Here is a 22512-nt window from a genome sequence, read left to right as displayed (position 1 = left end):
AAGGTGCACATTGTATATAGCTGTCTTTACTGGAGGTCCACTGAGAGTAGTTTATTTCCCCTACTGCTAAGCTTATACTGAAGTATAGGCTTTCATTACCATCACTGTCATTATTAAAGAACCAGGTAACTAATTTTGTATTCTTTTTTTTAATATGTTTCAGGAAAAAACGGTTCTACAAGGATAGTCTTATAAACTGTACTGCATTTCACATTTTCTTGTTTTGTTTTGTTTTTTTCTTGACAAACACTACAAGGGTTTATCAAATGATTGGAGATGTCAAAAGAGATTAAGAATTTATTTTGCCTTAGATTTCTTTTATTATACAAGATGATTCAGAATTTAGATTACTAAAATTAAAAAGATTGTTATAATTCCCTTTCAAAATATTATTTGCTGTTAAGTTTCTGCCACGCCTCATTTCAGAAACAACTGTAGACATTTTATAGACATTTTGAAATGGATGCTAGGGAATAAGATCTATCACAGCACAGGAATTCATAGGTTTCCATTTTTGATGTATTATGGTTTCGTTTATTGTACTTGCTTCATTTCACTCAGAAAAGCCTGGTTCATGGTTTCAGCCTCACCAGACTTTGTATTCTCTCATTTAACCTTGATCCCTCATACTTTTTTCTCCTCTTCTCAAAAAAAGACTCCTTCTAACGTGGGTTCATGGGCAAAGGTTTTATTATAAACACATTTTTTCATTCTAGGTGCAATCACAATGAAAAACCAAACCTAAAGAACCCAGTGGAAGCATCCCATTGAGGCTATATGTGTTTAAAAAGCTTATATTTGTTGTTAACAAGAGAGCTATTTTAATTAAATTCACTTAAAAACTCGATGGTTTAGAAACAACTGTCATTTTTTCATCAATATGTAGAGATGAAACGGACAATTTGGTTTGCATCTTCTCTTGTTTTATTAATACGGATTATCTTAGCAATTCCCTTCTTAAAGGCCCAATTTCATTTGACTTTAAATTTGCGTTCGTGCTTTAGCAACAGAAAATCAGATGAAGCCAACTTAAGATTGGAATTAGTTTCCTATGGTAAATCGGATTGTTAAACACCCTCCCCTATACTGTCTCCTTTGCAAAGGAACCAATCTTCCTGAAATGTCATATGACAAGTCTTGTTGTTGGGCAGATTCTTCAAAGAGTTTTTGAGGATGGAGGAATTAAGAAGAACTTTATAAATCTGGTGATTAAAAAAATACCCTTTTCAATGTTATTTTGGAGTTGATCTATGATATTCATCTTTGTTTTCTTTCATTTTCAAATCTCATTTGAAAGGAAACATTTTTTTAGTGTTGCTTTTGGGGTATTCAGAGACAAATACAACCACATTCTTCTTTTATTTAAAAGGTTAATCCAAGAAGAGAAAGAGTCGACAGAACTGCGTGCTGAAGAGATAGAGAACAGAGTGGCCAGCGTGAGTCTGGAAGGCTTAAATCTAGCCAGAGTCCACCAAGGTACATCCATTACTGGCTCGGTGACGGCATCGTCACTTGCAAGCTCATCCCCTCCCAGCGGACACTCAACACCTAAACTCACGCCTCGCAGTCCAGCCAGGGAGATGGACAGAATGGGGGTTATGACGCTGGTAAGAAACTTCGTGATGCCAATTTTAGGTGTGATATTTCTAGGGTTAAATACTTTTCACTGTATGAATCGCTCATGTCTCTAATTGTTTAGTCACCTCTTCATCATACATACTGATAGCAAATTCCATAGAATATGGACGTTTGGGTTGTTTTGGGTTTTGTTACTGTGTTTTTGAGCATTGCATGATTCAGCAGGGACATAATGATCTGAGGATCAAGGGCCTTCAGCACACAGGCAGTGGAATTAATAAGAAACAGAACTGATCACTGAAATTACTGTAATCAATTCAGAAGTAAAATATGTTTAGTAATGAAAAGCTCTGAAGTGATACAGTTATTACACAGTAGTCTGTGGGACTATTGCTGAGTTTAAACCTCCAGGAAATGTCTAGAAGACATTAAAACATTCTGTTACTTCATATGTATGATCATTTGGGTATACTTCCATATTCAGGCCACTCTTTGCAGAATTTTGTGTGTATTCTTCATATCAAGCACTTGAAATAACTGCTTTGTTTTCCAATAATTCATGTAACTGATATATTTTGACATTACAAGCAGCACACATAAATAGATACCAAGCCATCAAATTATCATGCAAAGTATTTCTAACATTGCTGTACCTTTGAGGACATATTCTGAAATGTCTGGTTTGATTTGAAAAGGGATTCGCAAAAAAAAATTAATTTTGGTCCTAGACAAAAAGAAACAGTACAACAGTCAAGTAAGTGAAGGTAGTGCGTGTCGACGTATTCAAGATGTACAACTCTGATGTTGATAAGAGTGCAGACCCAGGGTTCAGTGTTCACTGTGGGCTACGAACCAGTCTGGAGCCTGGGTGAATTCATCTCTTTAAGCACTAGGAGAGAATCAAAGCAGCCCACTCTGCTGATCTTTACATACAGGGAGAAGAATAGGATATGTGTAACCCCATTTTTTATTTGCTGTTTCTCTTATAATCGTAATGTCACCAATGTCCCCTTGTGGTCCATTCCTGGGAAGCAGCAGCACTGGTTCCCTGTGGAGCCTCTCAGCAGAGGGGAAATGAGCCTTGATCTCAATCAGAAAGCAGAAGTTAACTCTCCTAGCCGAGAAGGCGGCTAAGAAGAGCTGGGAGTGGAGCCTGGCTGTTCATTCTGCTCGGCTGGGAGCAGGGACTTTTGTCCGTTATCATCTAGCCAAGTACTCCCTTTTCCTGGAACTGACAACTACTTGTATCCGCTTCTACCCCTCCCAGTTTAGGATGGTGTTTGCTGCCTTCTTAGGGACTAAAGACAGCAGAGAGGAGGTCAGGGCTGGCAGTTGTGGCAGGCTGCAGCACTGATTCTTTGCTGCTGCCCCCAGGTCCCACTGCAGAACAGCAGGAACGAAAATGTCGGTGGTGCAGACCGTTGTGGAGGAGGTGGGTGCGCAGGCTGCTGCGTGCCACCCGCTTCACCAAAGCAGCACCCTCCCAAATACGCAGTTTGGCTCCATTTCACCAACCATTTCAACTAAGCAATCTGGCTACAGATAAATGGCAATGGTTTAAACTGACCTTCCAGCAGACACCGGCGCTGCCTGGTTGCCTTGATTTGGACACAGTAACTTTGGGTCAGTACGTTCATCCGATTCAAATACAAAATGACAGCATAGCCTCTGCACTTCAGGTTGCCATGGCCTCACTGGCATCCAGCTCTAGCTGTGCTAAAGCTCAGATGGCTACGTCTGTGTGAGTTTCAGTTGAACTCTTGACATATCGTAAGCTGTAGAAGCAGCACCCCACGGCATGCTCAGCAGCACAGCCCACAACTTGGCTCACGCTCATCAACTATGTCAGGACACTTCTGCCCTGTGCTGCTTCAGCAGGAGTTCGGTGTTGAATATCTCCTCCTTACTGGCTAGAGTACTTACAACAGGCTATTAGACATCCTCTGAGTGGAAACTTTGAGTTGGGAAGAGTTCTGTAGAGGTCTGGTCTCCAGAGCCCAAATTGCCAAATGATCCTGTAAGAGCTGGCTGGAGAAGCAGTACTGCATGAGTTTCCAAAGCCCAGGTCCATGCAGTAAATAAATTCTGCAGTATATCTTCAGCTTTCCTTGAATGAATGAGACATCTACCGAAACTAAAAATGAAAAGGGGATTGAACAAGACACGTTCTAGCAGCCTTCTACTGCCAAATAATGCCGCAGTACAGAAGATGGGTGAATTAGTATCCATTGACTGAAAATGCGTCACTTTAATATGGGATAACTGGAGAGAAAGACCACTTTTTCAGACATGGTATTTGTTGGTGATATTTTGTGTTTATACTTGGTGAGATACCGATAGATTTGTAATATTAGGTAAAAAAAAAATTCTGTGTTGGGGGTAGTGGAAGGACTTACATGAAAACTCCAAAAATAAAAACTGCTGCTATAAGCTTGCAATGTTCTATTCTTTACTAAGCTTATGAAAATGAAGGAGATTGAAACTTTAATAGAAATAACTCCTTTCCTAGAATGCCATATTTGTCAGGAGTTATCTTGTGTTATGACACCAATGTATAATTAGTATATAGTATGGATAGTATTAAATTAATGAAATCTCTGCTTCCCACTTCTGAGTGTGAGAAGAACGAATGTGTGGCATTTTGTTATGCTCAAATAAGATTTATTAATCATTCTTTTTTTGTTGTTGCTGTTTTTGTTACCAATCTAAGCCAAGCGACCTAAGGAAACACCGGAGAAAGGTATGATACTGGGGGGATTTTTATGTTTGGGAGAACACATTTGTCATATTCCTCTGCTATTTAGATAACCAGGTTCCTTGCCAGCCACTGCATCCCCTCTGCTCCTTTTCATTCACTTCCTAAACATAATCATTTTAATCCTACCTGGAAAGGCTTGCAGAGGTCGCAGCTAAGCCACAGAATCAAGGCCCACCAGCAATACCTTGGAATAGTAGCCTCCACAGCACAAGCTCAAAGGAATAGTTAAAAAAAAGTGTGGACACACACAAGTATTTTGGCCATTGTTCTTGCTGGAGGAACCAAAGTCAGATTACTTGAAATCTTCTGGAGCAATATCAAGTTGCTTATAGAATTGGCACTGAATATGGGATCTTTACATGAGCAGAGACAGTATTTAAGATAAATCATTATATGCTGTGACAAAATTCCTTTTTGTTCAGGCTTATTTTTAAGCATTCTGACCATTCTGTTAACAAGCTATGGAGAGAGTGGTCCTGTTCATCTCTGCATTTACCTTCTCCCTTATATCCCCGAGAAACTTTGTTTACTTGAATAATCCTGTTTAATGCAAGAGACCCGCTCACGTCTAAGGTTATTTTCATGTTTAGACCTTTACTGGATCAACCTTTTTGGCATAAAAGGAATGAATTTTTTTCACCAAGTGTAATCTCTCCTCTTTCAAATACGTACTTTAAGCTGCCATATTTAGGCAATTGCTCTTTCCCAATAGCCTCTTTCAAAATAAGAATCCTTACAATTGGCTCAAAAAATTGCACTTGAAACTATACATGCTTCAATTCACTTGACAAATTGGTGCAGCATATGTTGAAACTCTCTTGAAAAGCTAATCAGCTCTCAATGGAGTCTCTCTCCCCCAGATTGCAGTAGTTGAAGAAGATGGGCGTGAAGATAAAGCCACAATCAAATGTGAAACTTCTCCTCCTCCAACACCCAGAGCTATCAGAATGACTCACACCCTTCCTTCTTCATACCACAATGATGCCAGAAGGTAAGATGTTTGTAACGTGAATTGGCACCTCACAGTTTTACCACGTATTATTGTTTAACTGTTCCAAAATGACCTGATTTCTTCCTGTTTCTTCTTGGCAATTGTTTCCTCTGCCATAAGAGAGAAAGCCTTACCCTTTGCCTCTTACATGACCCTGAGAATGTTTGTCAGTGCTAAAATACATGCTGGATATTTCTGGTTTGAGGTAGAGTGTTGATCATTACTAAGAAGCAGTGATACTGCAAATCCTAGAAAGACAAACAGCAGGCTGATTCCTGTATTTTTCATCAATTGTTCTTAGCAAATTAAAAATATTTATTTTCCACTTTTTTTTTTAATAAGATCCAGTCAGCCTGGTGGAGAAAATGTGATCTTGTATTGCTCTACATGTTGCTAAATCATTTAAAGAAGAAGATGTGATTGTTCCATTTGTTGGGAGATTATTCCTAAAGTATAACCGATTAATTTGTTTGCAGAGCTGCTCAGAAGAAAGTAAAAAAAAAATCTGCAAATGTTATCTATGCCATTTCTTTATTATCATTTTCTAGTAGTTTGCCTGCTTCGTTGGAGCCAGAAAGCATTGGTCTTGGCAGTATCAATAGCAGCCAGGACTCCCTGCACAAGGCTCCCAAGAAGAAAGGAATCAAGTCTTCAATAGGACGTTTGTTTGGTAAAAAAGAGAAGGCTCGACTTGGACAGCTCAGTAAGGAAATAGTGGTAACAAGCCAAGGTCACCATTTCGCGGTCATTTTTCCATTTTTAATTTTGCTTCTTTTCAGTTTCCAATTTGCTTATTTTTCTCTTTTTGTCTGGCGGAACTTTCCCATTAAACTTCATTGCTCTCAGCAATTACATTTGTCAGGAGTTTGCTATGACTATAATGCAAATGAAAGGAGACTTCTGGAACAAATTACTAGACTCAGCCTCTTCACTGAACCTACTGCTTCAATAGTCTCTTTAAGTAGGGTAAAAGTGCTAATAGTGTATTCTCAAATAACCAAAATAAAGAGGAGGTGAGAAAGTAGTAAGTAATAAACCACTATAAGGGGTGTAACTACATGATATGGAAGGTCCTTGCAAGTAAGTGTAGTTGCCTTTCACATTCCAGTGTGTCAATAGATGTCTGCGAGTGCCTCCCACTGAATGTATTTACCGTACTCTTTCAATTAGCTATGCTGCTCACGGCGATGCTTTTTCTTCCTACTTCTTCTGCCCTTTTCCCTTGCCAAGACCTTAGTCTAATTCATTCCTGGTTAAAAATTTTTCTCTGTGATATTCCATAGGATATGTCTATACCACATGCAAAAAAAAAAAAAAAAAAAAAAAAAATCAGTCCTAGCATAACTTTATTTAACTACCTTAGGTAGCGTACGCAATGGAAGGTGCAGTGACAGTCTTCAGCAAAGGCTTACAGTCTGCATCCCCAGATGGGCAAATACATCCTTAGCTGCGGTCTATATTGCTAGGCTATCTGATTTAGCTAGATTAAGATTAGTATATGTACACATGCCAACACAAGCATCAAATTGGTATAGATGTGTCAGTAAAACAGAAATACTAGCTCTTTTCTAGTCACGAAGATGTCACATAGTACAAATTTGTGAGGCACTAAATTTTTACTGCCATGGTGATCACTTAACACCTGTAAAAGAATTTTAAGGGTTTGCAATAACTGTAAACACTTAAGCTCTATGTAAGCCTGAAATTAAAAAACTAAACTGCTATTAAAACATGTCCTTATCACAACTAACAAACCCATCATTAAAATGGTACAGAATAAAATAAGGTAATATTAAGGTCAAATTATCAGAGAAAAATCAAGTAACTGAGCATTCTCTGTTTAAACTCTAGCCTCTCTCCTCTCTGCCTGTGAGAATCTTGTGTTCTTGCAAAAGTTAACTAATTTCTTAGTGCAATTTAAATTCCCCTTTTTCTCACTATGGGAAGAGTAAAACTGATTTATTCAATCTTTTTTGTAGTTTAATGTATTTCAGAATCTGTTAAACGAGTGTCTTAAATACACCTGCATGTCACTGTCTGCACTGATGGAGAATTTTATAACTTTAGACTGCGTTATTAATTCACATTTACATTCCATAAAACTGTTTTATTGATACTGATGGATTACACATAATAATCTATGATTTCACAGTAACTCATGAACATAGAGGACAAAGATGTAATAAATGTGTTGGTCTTCCCTGCAGTTCCTTGCAATGTGGAACAAAAATAACAACTTTAAAGATTATCTCAGGAGCAATGTAATCTCGCAAAAGATTAATTTCTTAATAATACCCACCATGGTTAATAAGACATGTATAATTGGATAAACCCTATTTGTAATTCCCAACAATAGCTTATGAAATTTCAAAAAGATATTAGTGAAGATTTGCAATTAAATGAAACTTTTGTGGTTTCCATCCTTTAGCTCAACAGCAAAGATTTCAGTATAATGCACATTTTAATTAAGCAACCTAGATTTACAGGCATGTATAAAATTAATTGTAGGACTGTTAACTGACCAAAAAGTAGGAACAAAATATTTTTAGAAATTGCAATGACACTGAAAAGCTGAATTATAGAGTAGTTTTTCTCGTCTTAATTTTTAAGATACCAAAAGATATTGAGTGGCAGTTTCCATTCAATGGCAGTACTCTGAAGACAAAACAAAATTTAAAAAATAGCAATCATGGTAGTACTTGAATCAATTCAATGACAGGTATGCTATCTGTGCAGCTATATAATTAAATAGGTCTATTTATAGTAAGATACTATATCACAGAAATCTAGATAGTAAGTCCTATCATTACTGCACTGCAATATATTTGTATGGTTTTCATAACCTAAATTTATAATACAAAATCAATAAAAGAATCTCATTTAATTCCTTGCTTAAATTAAACATTCCAATTTGATACAGTTACATACTTCTTGTACTTTTGAATATGGAAAATACCTTTTCTTCAATAGCATGTCAAATACCAAAGAGGTAATAAACGTAATTCTGAGCCTCAGAAATATTAATTTGTTTTCTTAAATGCATATTTGCACATGCACACACTTAAAGGAGCACTTTAAAAGTTCACATCAATGCAGAGGATATTAGGGTTCCCAGTGGTATTATACACTCTAAGTACGCATAATACTTCTGTAACTAATTCTATAATATCTCTAAGATCACATGTAATATATACTCATATTTAAGAAGTAATATTGGAACCTCCAAAGTTTTATCACTAACTTCAACAGAGCCAGGCTATCACCCCAAAGATTTCCTTGCTCTGCATTCCCTGCAAAATTCTGAAATTATTAGTTTTCAACTGCTAAACTTGCCACAGTTTTGTTATTTTATAATTTGCTACTTTTACCATCTCTGCTAAGTTATTTGTGTTATTGTTCAAAGGCAAATTCATGCTTTAGGAGATCTTTCTTAGAATCAAGATTCAAGATTTCTAGATTCTTCAAGATTTCTTTTAAATATTGGAGAGGGAAAAGGAATGTCACAGGGAGCACGAGTGCCTTTTGGGGTTGGTTTGTTTATTTATTTATTTGTTTGATTTTAAACTTATCCAGTCTTCTCTCACTTGGGGAATACCACACTAGACACTTACGTATTCTTCCCATGTTACATTTTAAATATTCTAGTCCCCAAAACAAACAATGCATTGCAGGGATTTTTAGCCCTGCCCAGGCAAGCTGATCTCTATGGTGTATGCAAAGGTCAGCTTGCTAGGAAACCTTTATTGTGGCCATCTGCATGCCGAAGATACTGACAGGCGCAATCACCTCATCCGGTACAACGTACCCTGGATTACTCAAAGGACCAGATGTGTTTGTCTTACGGTGAAGTCCATTATGCCAAGAATACGTTCCAGTCTGTGATAAACCCCTCATTGCACTGCCCTCACACCATCTCTGTCTAACATACTGAGGGCTGCTCTCTCAGAAAGGTGCAATATATTGATACGACAGTTTGCTAAATTAAAAACTTACTCCAGAGTCCGCAAGAAACATTTCCTGAGATATTCTGGAAAACTTTGAAAGGCTGATGAAGTAAAGTACACATTTGTTTTTCCTGCATTTGTCATTGGAAGCATCATTCTCATCATGAGACTTGCAGAAGTAGTGTTCTCTTTATTAAAGAAAAATTCTGTCTAGACAAGTAGGAGTGTGAAAACTACACCTGCTTTGAAAGGACAGCTTAAAACCAGGCTTTTCTAAGTTAATGTCATAAACACGATACAGCAGTAGGTTTTGTTCTTGCTTGTTTGAGGTGCCTGTAAATGTGACTTGTAAAAGGCTGTGATGCTATTTCACTATGTAACATTTACTTGTTATTTTATGGTTAAAAATCAATGAATTGGAATATAAATCTTTTAATTTATACTGTGCTTTCTTAATTATGCCAGTGTCCACTCTACAATTGTTCACTATCCGTTAGCTGAGAAATAAGAAGTTGCCATTGCCAAATGGAGTCAAGCACCAACATTTACCATACTCTCGTCTTCCTTCTTGTGCCAGTTACATACCTTCTGAATAGCAGCACAGGAGAAAAGCAGCCTTCAAAGAAGTGCTGCAGCCTCTCTGTCTGCACACATACGTGTGCAAATGAGAGGACAGTGTGGAGCCAGAGCCAGGGGACCGTACTGACAGCTCCATGAGCAGGTCCCTTCTTCCTTGAATCTAGGCAGCAATAAAAAAGTCAGAGCATCTTTCCACTTTTGCACTGGGAAGGTCATGTTAGTGGACATATTGTATGATCAGCATGGATCATACAATACCAGTCGTGTCCTTAGTTTATAATATGATCTGATTTTTGGTCCAGGTGTCCTTGCTTACTGCAAGCTTCCCTTGTCACTCTATGCAAGCTGTTCAAGTTCCCATGACTTTGACCGGAATTAGGTGCCTCTGAGACACATCCAGAGAGACCTAGAAGGCTTTTTACTTCTCTGACAGATTCTTTGTGTCATCTCTGGCTTGGGAGTTTGCGGGGATAACGACATTGTAGACTCTAAGACTCTGTGAGAGCAAAATGAAGACTTTAGTATTACAACATCAAGTGATGCTGTCTTATGTCAATGATAATGATACTGTTCTTGAGAAGGCACTTTCATTTGTATATTTCCCAACTAAGATTAAAAAATGGCAAGGGCATTGCTTACTTAGGACCAAGAGCCTGAGCCTTAGGAGGCAAAGAAAAACAGGCAAAGTACATCAGCGTGCTTTTCTCATACGTTTCTGCTAAACACATGGAGGAGGAAACAATTTTTCCCTCTACTTCTACTCTTTCCCATGTAGTAAACGCTTGCCAGAATTTATCTCTGTAGGTGGTAGATGGTCTCCACAAACCCCAGATGTCATGGCCTAAGGAAACAAACATAGATGATGGTGGGTGAGAGGGGGATTGAAGGGTTGAGGAAGGGAACTAGGAAAGGGCTGTGGGAAAATACAGTGGGGTTTGAGTTGTTTTCTTTTCCAGGAGGTTACATGGAAACAGAGGCAGCAGCTCAGGAATCTCTGGGATTAGGCAAACTTGGAACCCAAGCAGAAAAGGACCGAAGACTAAAGAAAAAGTGAGTACCTTTTTCACGTGACTTTCACTGGCTCAAACTTGATTCAAATGTCAGGTTTTGTGTTGGTTTTACGCAGACATGTAAGGAGAAGCAAGACCATCTACTGTGGCAGTTTACCACTTAGCATGGTTTTTTTCCAGTGTCAGAGTTTTTATAGCTGCATATAAAATACAGAGAAAAATATTTGGAGTCTGTCAATTGTACAATAGTGTTTCATTTGTGAAAGAACATAGGTTTATGAGAGAGAGACATTTTCTATTTCACATTGTCATTAATTCCGTGCCGTTTGCCTTCTGTGCAATTCTTAAAAAATAGCCAGGCATTTAATGACTCACTACATAGATTTTTCAGAAGGGAAGAAAAGACTTTTTGCATTATCTATTGAACACATGATTATTTCTGTCTATAGAAGTCAAAGGCTTCGCTTTCTTTTTGCCTGTCAGCACACGGCAACCTAGGTTTTTGTTGGCATAAATTATGTAATACTTTAACACTGTCTTTGGTGCACCTCCTTGTAAAACCAGTAAACTGACTCATAGCAGCTGCCAGGAGCTAAGGCGAACTATTAAAATAAAGCTACAAACACAAAAGAAATCTCTTGGCAGCATCACAGTTCCAGTGTAATTAGAAGGTGTCAGAGAAAAAAGATGGTACTTAGAAATGGCTTTGCAGATTCATTCTGTAAACAAACAGGTTTATTTTTCATCCATAACCATTAATTTTAGTGCTATTATTTGTATTCTGAAAGCCTCATTTTTTAAATTTGTAGGGTTTTCAGGTTTCTTTCAGTCTTTTAATGTTCCTTTGCAAAGTTTCAAGAGAATTTGCAATTCTAATCCAAAGAATCTAGGAGTAATGTTTCAGCTTCTCTTTAAATTTGTATGTAGAATATTTTTAATCACTACTTTCATATCATGCTCCTGATGAAATATAACTTTAAATGCACACATCCATGTGATGCACAAATACAAGTGTTCCACTTAAATCAGCCTCAATTTAGCAATTAAAGATAGAGAAGCAGTCATTGTGCTAGCTGAGAGAGAAGAAACATTTTAAATTCAATTAAGAAACTCACAATAACATTCACAGGGATATCGTAGTTGATGAGTCATGTTCCTGTATTTCTTATCTATACATTTTTATCACTTGTTAGTCATTTAGAAATATATGGATGTAGAGAGTATATTACTATGCTTTTTTTACTAAATCTAGAAAGCATCTTTGAGACTGTTGTTACCATTCATAAAGAACATCATTGATTCTTCAGCAGCCTATTTTTTGCAGTCCCTATTTATCTTTCAGCTCTGAGGACTGAAGGTACCACAGTATTGAAATCACTTTGAAGGGACGAATGTGTTCGCTTTGTTCACTTTCTCATATGTTAATTCCTTAAACTGGATAAAATAACATAAGATCTAACACGTACTACTGCATACATGACATGACTACTTCATATAAGACAGTGGCTACAAAGTTTGGGGTCTGGAAATAGTAGGTGTACAGGTAACCTGTTATTAGACTTCTGTCTAACCTCACACTATTAGACTTTTCCATGCTTTCTGCTTTTCAAGTCTTTCCTTTCTTTCTCCTGTGTCTGTCTGTCCTTGGTTCTTTATGGATTAGATATACTCAAAATGTTCTCTGGTGGAAGGAAAGGCATCTTTCCTTCATGGCTATGACTATCCATCTAGTCTGAACTGTATAGTATTTATCCTAAGTATATGTTATATACCTGTGTCATGAAGATTTTTAATTTTTTCCCTGTTCCTTTAGATTTGTTTGTCTTCTTACTTTGGAATCCTTACAACTGCTTTTAGGATTCCTCTTAGGTTACTATCTGAGAAAAGTTAACATACATTGCTAGTTTATATTTATATTATATAGTTGTAGAGGAACTGTTAATATGGGAAAAATGTAACATTTTGTGTTAGAGATAATTCAGTAGAATCTCATGTATATGATAGTCGTTAGGGTGGCAAGCTATTAATAGGGTGTAATAGAAATAACATTTCCTTGTAAAAAAATGCAGTCAGGTATTTGCATGTCTTACCTTGGAAAGTATTACGTTGAAACAGTCCAGAAAGTCGTTTAAATGAAAAGTTTGTCTCAGTAGGTCAGATTCCTTTTTGCCAATACTTAACAACACATAACTCCCTCTGGAAGTAGAGCCTTCAAATACCTGCAGTAGCTGCAAGATTGCTGATCTGGGTAGTGCAAATGAGAATACTATGCTGTGTAACATTAAGGATAACAATAATGTGTATGAGGTCTTTATAAGACGTATTAAGAGAAGTCTGAGAATAATTTGCTATCGCATGATGTAGCAGTAAGATTTAAGTCCAAGTGTTTGGTTCCTTTTTACTGCTAAACAGGCTCTACAAACCCTGCAGAGACATTGAGCCCTGTCTCTGGAACAAAGGGAGCGGAGCACTTCACCTTGTAAGCATTTCTGTGGCTTAGTTTAGATTAGGACATAACACCCCAAGAGAACCAGGCCCACCAGAAGGATAGTTAGAGGATAGGCTAAAGCAGGGAAGGACTCCTTTGTATTACATTTCAGGTCTGGGAGAGCTTTCTTTATGCTGACTTTGTCACTTCCTTAGGGGAAAAACAAACAAAAAAACAAACCCAAAACAAAACAAAAAATACCCATAAAACAGTGATCCCAGAGCCAATTCCCTTTTCTACAAAGCAGGAATAATACCACATACTTAACTTGTGTTTCTCTCTTACACACATAAGTCAAGTGAAATGGCTTTCAGCCCTGTTAACAGCTCAGCAAACTTCTCTTTCAGATCAATGGTAGTTCTAGTGCAGGAAAGCAAGGATTCTCTCCTTGACGTGAAACCAGAGGTCTGAATCATCACTGTGATCAACACATTCTCGCGGTACTCATTAACTCACCAGAGTTTGCAATTAGCTTTGAGTTAGTAAATTAAAATTGGGTACAAGTTATTATAAAAAGATGAATTCCTGTTAAAATGTTATCCATGGTATTTCTTTCAGTTGAATTAATCTCTTAAGTGAAAAATACCTTAAAATGCTAAAATTCTACTTTTGCCTTTTTTAATGTATTCAACTTCATCAGTAATGCAGCAAGGATGCCCCTACCCCAGGGACAAAGCAGCACGATGTTTCAAATTCTGAGCTGCTGCCGGCAGTAGGTACTAGTGGTCCTCCAGGTGTCCTGGCCACCTGAGTAGCAAGCACGTGCATTGACCCTGCTCTGGCCTCATGGAGTTACAAACACACTGCATCATGTTATACTATTTTAGCACAATTTGCATGCATAGAATAGATTACTGAATAATACATTTCACTCTGAAAAGTTTCATGAGAGAATATGGTAATTCTGGAGACCAATACCCTCTCTGGTGATTATAGTGTCATTAAAATAGCTTTCAAAGTTTTCCTGCTTCTTGCTTAGAAGATGCTATTTAGATGTAAAATTTCTTTCAGTTTCAATTGACTACTTAGGCATCATTAAAATGTAATTAACAGTTTGTCTCAGTGATATGCCAGACATTTATAAACCTCAAACAAGAGTCCCTATTCATCCAACATTTGGTTATTACAGTAGATTTATTAGGAACAAGTATTTGTCCCAAGGCATCAAAGAGAAATTAGAAGCTGTGTAGAATTTGTTAATTAGACCCAACATGTTCCTAAAATCATCTGAAAAGATGAACTTAAGTTGCCTGAATCATCCATAGATGTTTGCTCTCAGACATTAAATATGACAGCTCTAGTTAATATTAAAACGTTTTAAGTCATGCTAGTTGTAAATCGAGCATGCAGTCCTAGAAAAGAAAAAATGAATGTTAGAGGTATTTAGAGCATTTAGGTTGTTATTCCATTATTTGGTGAAAATGAGTGATGTTGGGGTGTGATAAAGAATAATGCACTGCATTTTTATTATTTAAACTAGCTTTTATATTCCACTTCACTTGTTCTACACAAAAGCTGTTAATATTTTGTATGTAGTATCTTCTGCCTTTTGTCTGACTCTCGGAGCCTGTTTGCCTAATGAGTAACTTCAAGAAAACTCAGTTTAGGACTAAAAACATTAATGGTGCTGATACCCTCTATGTCACCATTACATTCGAGTCCCCTAATGATTCAAATAATTTGCACTCATTTGAATCATAAATTTTATTTGCTTAAGATATACTTTCCAGAAGGCAGCCATCACTGAAATGAGGAATGGAGCTTTTCTCTTAGTACTTTTTTTCTAGCAAGTAATCAGTCTCCCTGTGAAAAATGGTTACCTAATTCCCAATTCTGACTTTTGTAGGTACCTTTTCTCTGTGACTCTGTATACTCTATTCCAGCTGTTCATAAGATCATCCTTTATGGGTGTTTTTGCACCAAATAATATGACGGTGCACAATAACTTGGCCTTGGTTTTCACCCAGGGGTGTTGTGATAGCCCAAGCCGGGACCCAGCATAGGAAGTGTCAGGTCATTTCAGTTTCTATCGCAACTTATAAAGGTTTGCGGAGGGTTCGGATACAAGCATATTGTCCTCCGGGACAGCAGAAGTTGATCAGCATGTGTCCCACAAGACAATTCATACCTCAGAAAAAGAGTAGATAACACTGCGCCTAAAATAAAATTATCTGTATCCCCCTTAAAAACACATATCCCCACTGACCTTATATCAGGTAGCAAATTAAGGCGCTTAACAGAAGCTCTATAAATGTTTTTCTGTCCTTTTAACTAAAATACCATATGATGAACCCTTTCTAAAAATCTTCTTTAACAATGGACACAATGGACTCAGCCAAACTTGAAATATTATCAAGAAATAGAGTCAAGTTCACTTCTCTTTTTGCTATAACTGTCCTAGTGAATATCAGTTGTATTCTCCTCGTCCACAGTTTTGCTCAGGAGTGATGTCAAACTGTCCTTACCCAAAAGCCACACTGGTGGCAAATACAGCTCTGAAGAGCCTTGCTTTGTCTTTCAAAGTGCAGCATAGCTCTGAGCACCAGTAATATATATCCTTTTCAAATGTAAAGTTTTATTTGATCTGCAACAATATGCAATGCTGCAGCAAGTAAGTATCTGCCTGAAGAAGGAGGCATGCTGAAGACAGACAAGTCATATATATCTTCTGTAAAAGTGTGTAATGGTTGGTCATAATCACTGATATTTCACAGGATGTGTTTATTTCATCCTGTGCAAGGCATCAACGTAAGGCAAGGCTTGAGAGACATTTCAGTGCTGTGGAGTCCTAGGTTGTCACAGGGAGGTGGATTTGACCTTGTGCACACTGCTAGTACAGTCTGAGATTGGCCTATGCCATCGCATCCTCAGCAATCCCAAATACAAATTATCTCCATGAAAAAAATTCACATGCAAGTCAGCCAGCCTGGATCATACTGACAGGATTCCAGCCCAGAAGCTGATGAATTCCCCGGTTTATTAATATGAATGTTTGAATAACAGTCATTACGTACCTCATAGCCAGTGAAATAACTGCACTGTGTCATAATGCTGTCGCTCCTAGTCATCTGGCAGTGTTAGGGTAGGTCAAGAGCAGAGCTTTAGCTTCACGCTTTTCGTCAATTTTTGTTGATTTGACTCTGGTCAAGAATCTATTAATTCCACATTTCCAAAACAAGCTTAAGATGTGAGGTTTATGTTTTCCAAGGAAAATCGAGGTAAACCATTCTTTCCTATGAACCTGTTTTGGGGAGATTTACTCCGCAGGTACAGGTTTTTGTTTGCCAGATACAGCCTCCTGCCTTCAAGTGGATTGCAGGAAAGCCTTGATATGCCAGGACACGTACATATACTTACATACACGAATAAAGACCTGTAAAATCAAGGCCTAAGCAATTCTCATGTGTAAAATTACAGTGTAAAAAGAAATTCTTAGTATTCGTAGCCTTATAATTAACCTTGCAGAGAGAATTGCAGTGCTGTTAAGTCTCAGCTGACTACAGAGATGTACATATTAAAGAGCAGTAACTTTCATATGAACAGAAGAGCATGTTGTATTAATTGACTCTTCTTCCTTTCTACCTAGAAAAAGAAAGAATGATATATGTTGATAAATTCCTTTGACAGATTTGACAAATTGCTAATAATGCTTCAGTCCTTTTCTTTTGTTGGTTTTCATTTGTATATATCCTTCAAAAATTGGGAGATGATAGAGAGAAATCACAAAAAATAGGCTTCATGTTGTGGTAATCCACACTTAAATAAAATCAGTAAAAGAAAACAGAACACTGGGACTTCCATTTGTTACAGGCGAACCTAAGTTTTAGATCTCTGTTAACAGGCTACTTGAAAAAGTGTCTAGGTAGACCTTTTTGTGGAATAAGAGTTTGAACCACTGTAGTTATCATTTAGTTGATTTTGAATCCACACAATGCCCCTTTAAGTTTTATGTGTGCAGCTGCAATTAGAATTTGACATAGTGTATTTGTGACTACAGATAATCTGTCCTCTGCAGTATACAAATAGCTGTTTCTAATGATTTTCTTAATTGCACACATTTTGAAAAAATGAATCCAATTGGATTAATTAAGGTCTTTTTCTGTGCCATCCATCTAATGTTCCTGTATACTTAATGCATATTAAACACCATTATATCCTAAATGTACATGTTTTATTTTTTTACAGTATCTCTTAAGAATGCAATGCCTTTTTTTTCCCCCCAATCTTTTATTTACTAAATCATTAGGAAGATTCGAGTTTTGCATTTAATTTCTTCCCTTCCTACCTCATCTATGAGAAACTACTTGATGCTGTTAGTAGCTTTCAGACTGATCTTTAGTTCTTCCTCCCTTTCCAGCAAACAGTACTGTGTTCAGTAGCTATTATTTTCTATTTCCTCGTTCCAGTGGAGGAAAGAGAAGTATTCAGTGTTCTGATACACAGTTTAGGATTGTCTGCTGTGTCCACCATGGTTTTCTCTTGGCCGGACTGGTGTCTAATCCTTGAGACATACATAAAGATGAGTTTTCTTTTTAAACTTAATTCCTTTAGCAAACATTTTTAACACTTACTGGAAGACCCTTTCAAATCATTAGTCAGTCAAAGCTTTTGCAATGTTAAAAATGTATCTTGGTATTACATTGGATACTTGGAGCCTTTTTAGCATTACAAATGTAAGGATATATGGGTATTTATCTTGCAGAGGATTACTAAACCTTACCCATTATTCTGAGGATGAAAGGATTGATACAACATTTTATTCTAGATCTAACTCATGTTTTTAAAAATCTTGTCTTTTTAAAAATAATGTTTTTATCCTTTGCCAAGTTCTTTTTATTGTTTTCCTCATAAAAGATAAGGATATTTGTATCAACAAGTTGCAAGTTTTTAATCAAACAAAACCAGAACAAGACCCCAGTCCTTGCCTTATGTACACATATAGGCCTATCTATTGCAGTTTGGGATTTCTGGATAAATATAAGCAACTACCGTCATGCATGCAGCTGGCTCTCTAAATGATGGTCTCCAGCAGATGCAAATATCCTGTCAGATTAACTGTAGAATTAAGGTTTAAGGGAAGAATGGATAAAACACGGCAGAGGAAAAAAATGCTACATAACTTTTAGTTTAATATATGTCAAAGGGAAATAGTTGTGTTCCTTCAAATAAAATGGTGATAAAATGGTTGCCTTATGAAAAGGTGAAAGCTACAATTTAAAGATCCATTTTTTTTCTGCTGTATTTTATTATTCTGCGGTCTGCGGACAAAATGTTCAGGCAGTGAAGGAATATCCCTTCATCCTCTGCTTCTATGATGGGGGAGACTGGAACAGCCTTCAGGTCCCACAAGTTATCCCCAAGCGACTGCAAACTGCCAACTCATTAAAGCTGCCAGAAAATGACTCGCATTCCAGTTAATCCCCATGTTCATTTCTCTCTACCCATACCCAAAGGAGTATTCTGAGGAGGATGTAAGAAGTGGGAGTTCTAGTTCAATAGACTCTGAAAGGTCCAAAATTAAAATCTCCTGCGGCAAAGGTGTTCAAGCCAGTCGTTACAGTTAGCTCAGTAGAAAATGAGCATGAATCATGAATGCATATTCAATTCTAGTGCTACTTCCATCAGATTTGGTAATTGTTTGAATAGTTCCTTAGTCCTTTATTTATACTGCATACCTTCGTTGTCCTTCCCTTCCTTAATTTTCCTTTCTTAAACTTTCTGTGTATAAATGTCATTTGTTTCCATCTACTTTTCTGTATCACACTTTCTCTCCTCTCTCCCAGCTGTTCTGCTGATCTCACACATGTGAAAACAAAATTTAAGATCTTGAAACCAGCACCCTCCTGAACTCACTGAAATGTCTGCAACCTCTTCTTAATTAATGAGCACAGGCTTTTTTGCCCCCAAGTTTTCTACAGCTGTGTCTACCAAGCATTTTTATATCTCTGTAAATCCTTCGTTAATAGAAATATAATATTCTGACATGTCTGGGTTTCATTCAGGCATATAATTTTCTTTTTATGACGGCAATTAAAGGATGCTGAAGAAAGTTTATTATCGGCAATGGCATCCTGCTTTCTCCTACAGATACTGTTACCAATTATATTGTCAAGACTAGGTTACCTAGAGGGCAAATCACTCGTACCAGTATTGTTACTAATCTAGCATTACTATGACTGCTTAAATTAAAATACCACACAGCAAGAATCACCATTACAAATGTTAGTCCTATGTGCATGAAATCTGCATACTTAAAAAAAACCCCACCACAAAAACCCGAGTCTGGGTCATTTATGATTACAGTAAGATATTTTGCTAAAGTATTAGTAAAGCGTGCGTAGAAAAGTAAACCTTGGTTTGTAGTCCACTCAATTTTTCTGTGTCTCTATAGTAACTTGCTTAAATCCACAGGTTTGGGATTTTCAGAATTTTTGGTGTTACACAAAAATCATTATGAAATTATTCAAATCTGGGCAAAATGCTTTGATTTGAAAATCTATTCCACCTTCACTGTGTTTACAGATCTTTGCCACAAATATGTATTTTAGATAGTAGAAGTGCTGTGCTGAGTGTTACCTAATAAATAGCCAACATGAGTTTAATGAAAATCTCATTTTGAAAGATGTATCTGTTCTTCAAAAGAACATTAACTTCTTTAAAGCATTCAAAGACCACTTAGAAAGATTTTCAAAGTTATAATGGTTGTATTATTTTATCTATCATATGATTTTATTTTTTTTTTATGGATGACTATATGTTCATTAACATTTATGTGCTTTTTTTTTCCATTCATCTCTCTCCATCTCATGAAAAGCATATCTGGGTAAGTTAAAACACCATGGCTGCTGAACATATTCATTTTCAGCACCATGTTTATTTTCTTCGTTTTATTTCTTTTTGTTTTTCTGTGAACCTTATGTAACAAAACCATGCATAAAACTGACCCAAATGAAAACTTTCAAAGCATTCAAAATAATGGTAAACCTTGAAAACATACACAAATTCAGGTCAGGACTTGCTCCTGTAGGGCTTAACAGAATGGATTAACTAGTTGGAGATAACTTCTGTCAATTTCTGTAAATAAACACATTTGGGGAGGTCTAAAGTCCAGAATCACAAAGGCATTTGAAAGTTTAAGTCACTGAAAAAATCGTGAGAGTCAAGGCCTAGATTAACAAATGCTATTAAGGCATAAATTCTGTTTAATTAAATCATAGAGGACTCAAATTTGTAAACACTCTAGTAATCCAGAGTACACAATTCTTTTTTTCCTGTTTGAGCCCTCATGCTGTGTAGTAGTTGTACAATAATATTTCATTTATGCTTACAATTTTACTGTTTTCTTTTTCACTGGTTCATTTTTTTATGTTTGGGGTTGGCTTTTTAAAAAATTGTTAACCTGATATCAACTTTAAAATCTTCGTCTCCTCTTTGATCTATCATACAAATGTTATTTTTTCTTGAATAATTTTTGGAACTTGGGGAGAAAATTTCATCTGTTCAAAGCATGTATGAGCTATAACTTTCTAAAGGTGTAAGGACAAAAAACTCAAAGAGAACAGGGATTACCCCATTCATTTAGAATATGTGATTTTGAAATGGCTTTATAAAAATAGATTTGATAACATCTAATCAACCTGGGAACTCCAGGGGTCTCTAATGCAGGACAGTACATACAAGATTGCAAGGCTATGTATTATGCAAGTCTGTTTATTTCACAGGTGTTTTATTTTTTTTTGTAGTAGCTCTCAGCATCTCTAATTTGTTAGGGTTTTTATTAAGCATTCCTGAACATGCTTCACTTAATATGTCTTCAGAAAAAAAAAAAATGCTGTCCTTCAGTTTCCCTATACTTAAAATGTACACTTATATCAAATAATTACAGCATTGTTAAATCTGCTTTGCTAATCTGTGTTATCTGGGATGCTATTAAATTCAGAGTTATACTTCCTTGTTTTCTAGATTTAAAAACTTTTATTTATTAGTTGCATCTTGATTTCTGTATTTCAGTCATTTTTTCTGAAAACTCCTTAAAGTTGGATACAAAACATTTTGTAGAAAAGGAAATTGAATTTTGCCTATTGTTCTCAGTCTATTATATCAAGTATCTAAAAGGAGAAAGAATGAGGATTTCAAATATTTAAAAGCCAGGTCACTTAAGTACCAAAGTTGAAACAAGATCTGACCCAGTTTTTAATTAGTGCAGTCTTTAAGTCAGATGGATCCTTTCAGATTAAATTAAATCACCATTATATGGCAATATCAAGTCTAAATCTATTTTCTTTTTTTTTTCTACTTCCTACTTTACAAACATTTATAGTCTGCAGAAAAATAAATAGATAAAGTGTAACTTATTTTTTTTATTAGACATTTAATATCATTATTAATTTATACAAATTCAGCTACCTTATTTTGTCATACAATGACCTTAGCTACAGGATTCTACCCTTTCTTAAATATTTAGCAGATGACAATAGAAAAGATAAAATCCAAATCTGGCTTAATTCATTAGATATCCTCTCTCCTGAATTTTGGAGTCTTTGAATGTGAGTATGTTAGCTTTCGAGAGGCAGATGTATTTAATCTTAACTTGAAATCATAGGATTACTCAGATAAATGCAGCATATTTGGCCTACCGTTTCTGTCTAAATCTCTTCTAGAAACCAATCATGTATAATATTTTGTTGTAAACTAAACATTATAGTATTCATGATAACAATAATCACAATAGTGTCAGTAATAATAATAATAATCAGAGGGTAAATGCTTTTGTCTGTTATCTTTTTAAGAAAATGTCTGTGAGTAAAGGCCATTTCATAGGATCTAAATTGCCCGTTAGCCAAAATTTTTAACTAAATTCTGCTTGGATTGATTTGGCTCTTGACTTCACTGTGCCTCATTTTCAATTTATCTCACGTTCATGATTACATTTTAACTAAGAGACATTATAATATGCGTAATATAATATCCCTGAGGACTTTTCATGTGAACGCTACTAGAACTATCAGAGTAAATGCTATTATTTGCAGAAATATGAAGATCTCTGTTGAAACATTGTTCAAGTTTCATCAAGATAGTGTGTGGACTTTGTGTACTACACTGAGTCTTTGCATTATGTGTGCCAGAAATCCTAAGCTGTTATTTCTCGTTTGCTTCATGGGGGG

General features: G+C 36.4%; 1 protein-coding gene across 1 annotated transcript in view; it reads left to right on the top strand.

Annotated features, from left to right (window-relative positions):
• The window catches only part of PPFIA2 (protein tyrosine phosphatase, receptor type, f polypeptide (PTPRF), interacting protein (liprin), alpha 2), a 345825-nt gene that overhangs the window by 298110 nt on the left and 25203 nt on the right, over positions 1 to 22512 (top strand). The window contains exons 17-21 of the mRNA XM_010561832.1: positions 1370 to 1607; positions 4289 to 4318; positions 5197 to 5327; positions 5876 to 6030; positions 10807 to 10900. Of these exons, the coding sequence (XP_010560134.1) occupies positions 1370 to 1607; positions 4289 to 4318; positions 5197 to 5327; positions 5876 to 6030; positions 10807 to 10900 (648 nt within the window). The remainder of the gene's footprint in view (positions 1 to 1369; positions 1608 to 4288; positions 4319 to 5196; positions 5328 to 5875; positions 6031 to 10806; positions 10901 to 22512) is intronic.

Source organism: Haliaeetus leucocephalus, unplaced genomic scaffold (genome assembly GCF_000737465.1).
Source record: "Haliaeetus leucocephalus isolate CR32 unplaced genomic scaffold, Haliaeetus_leucocephalus-4.0 Scaffold151, whole genome shotgun sequence".
NCBI lineage: Eukaryota > Metazoa > Chordata > Aves > Accipitriformes > Accipitridae > Haliaeetus > Haliaeetus leucocephalus.
The sequence above is the reverse complement of the archived record's forward strand: the minus strand, read 5'-3'. Positions and strand labels throughout refer to the sequence as shown.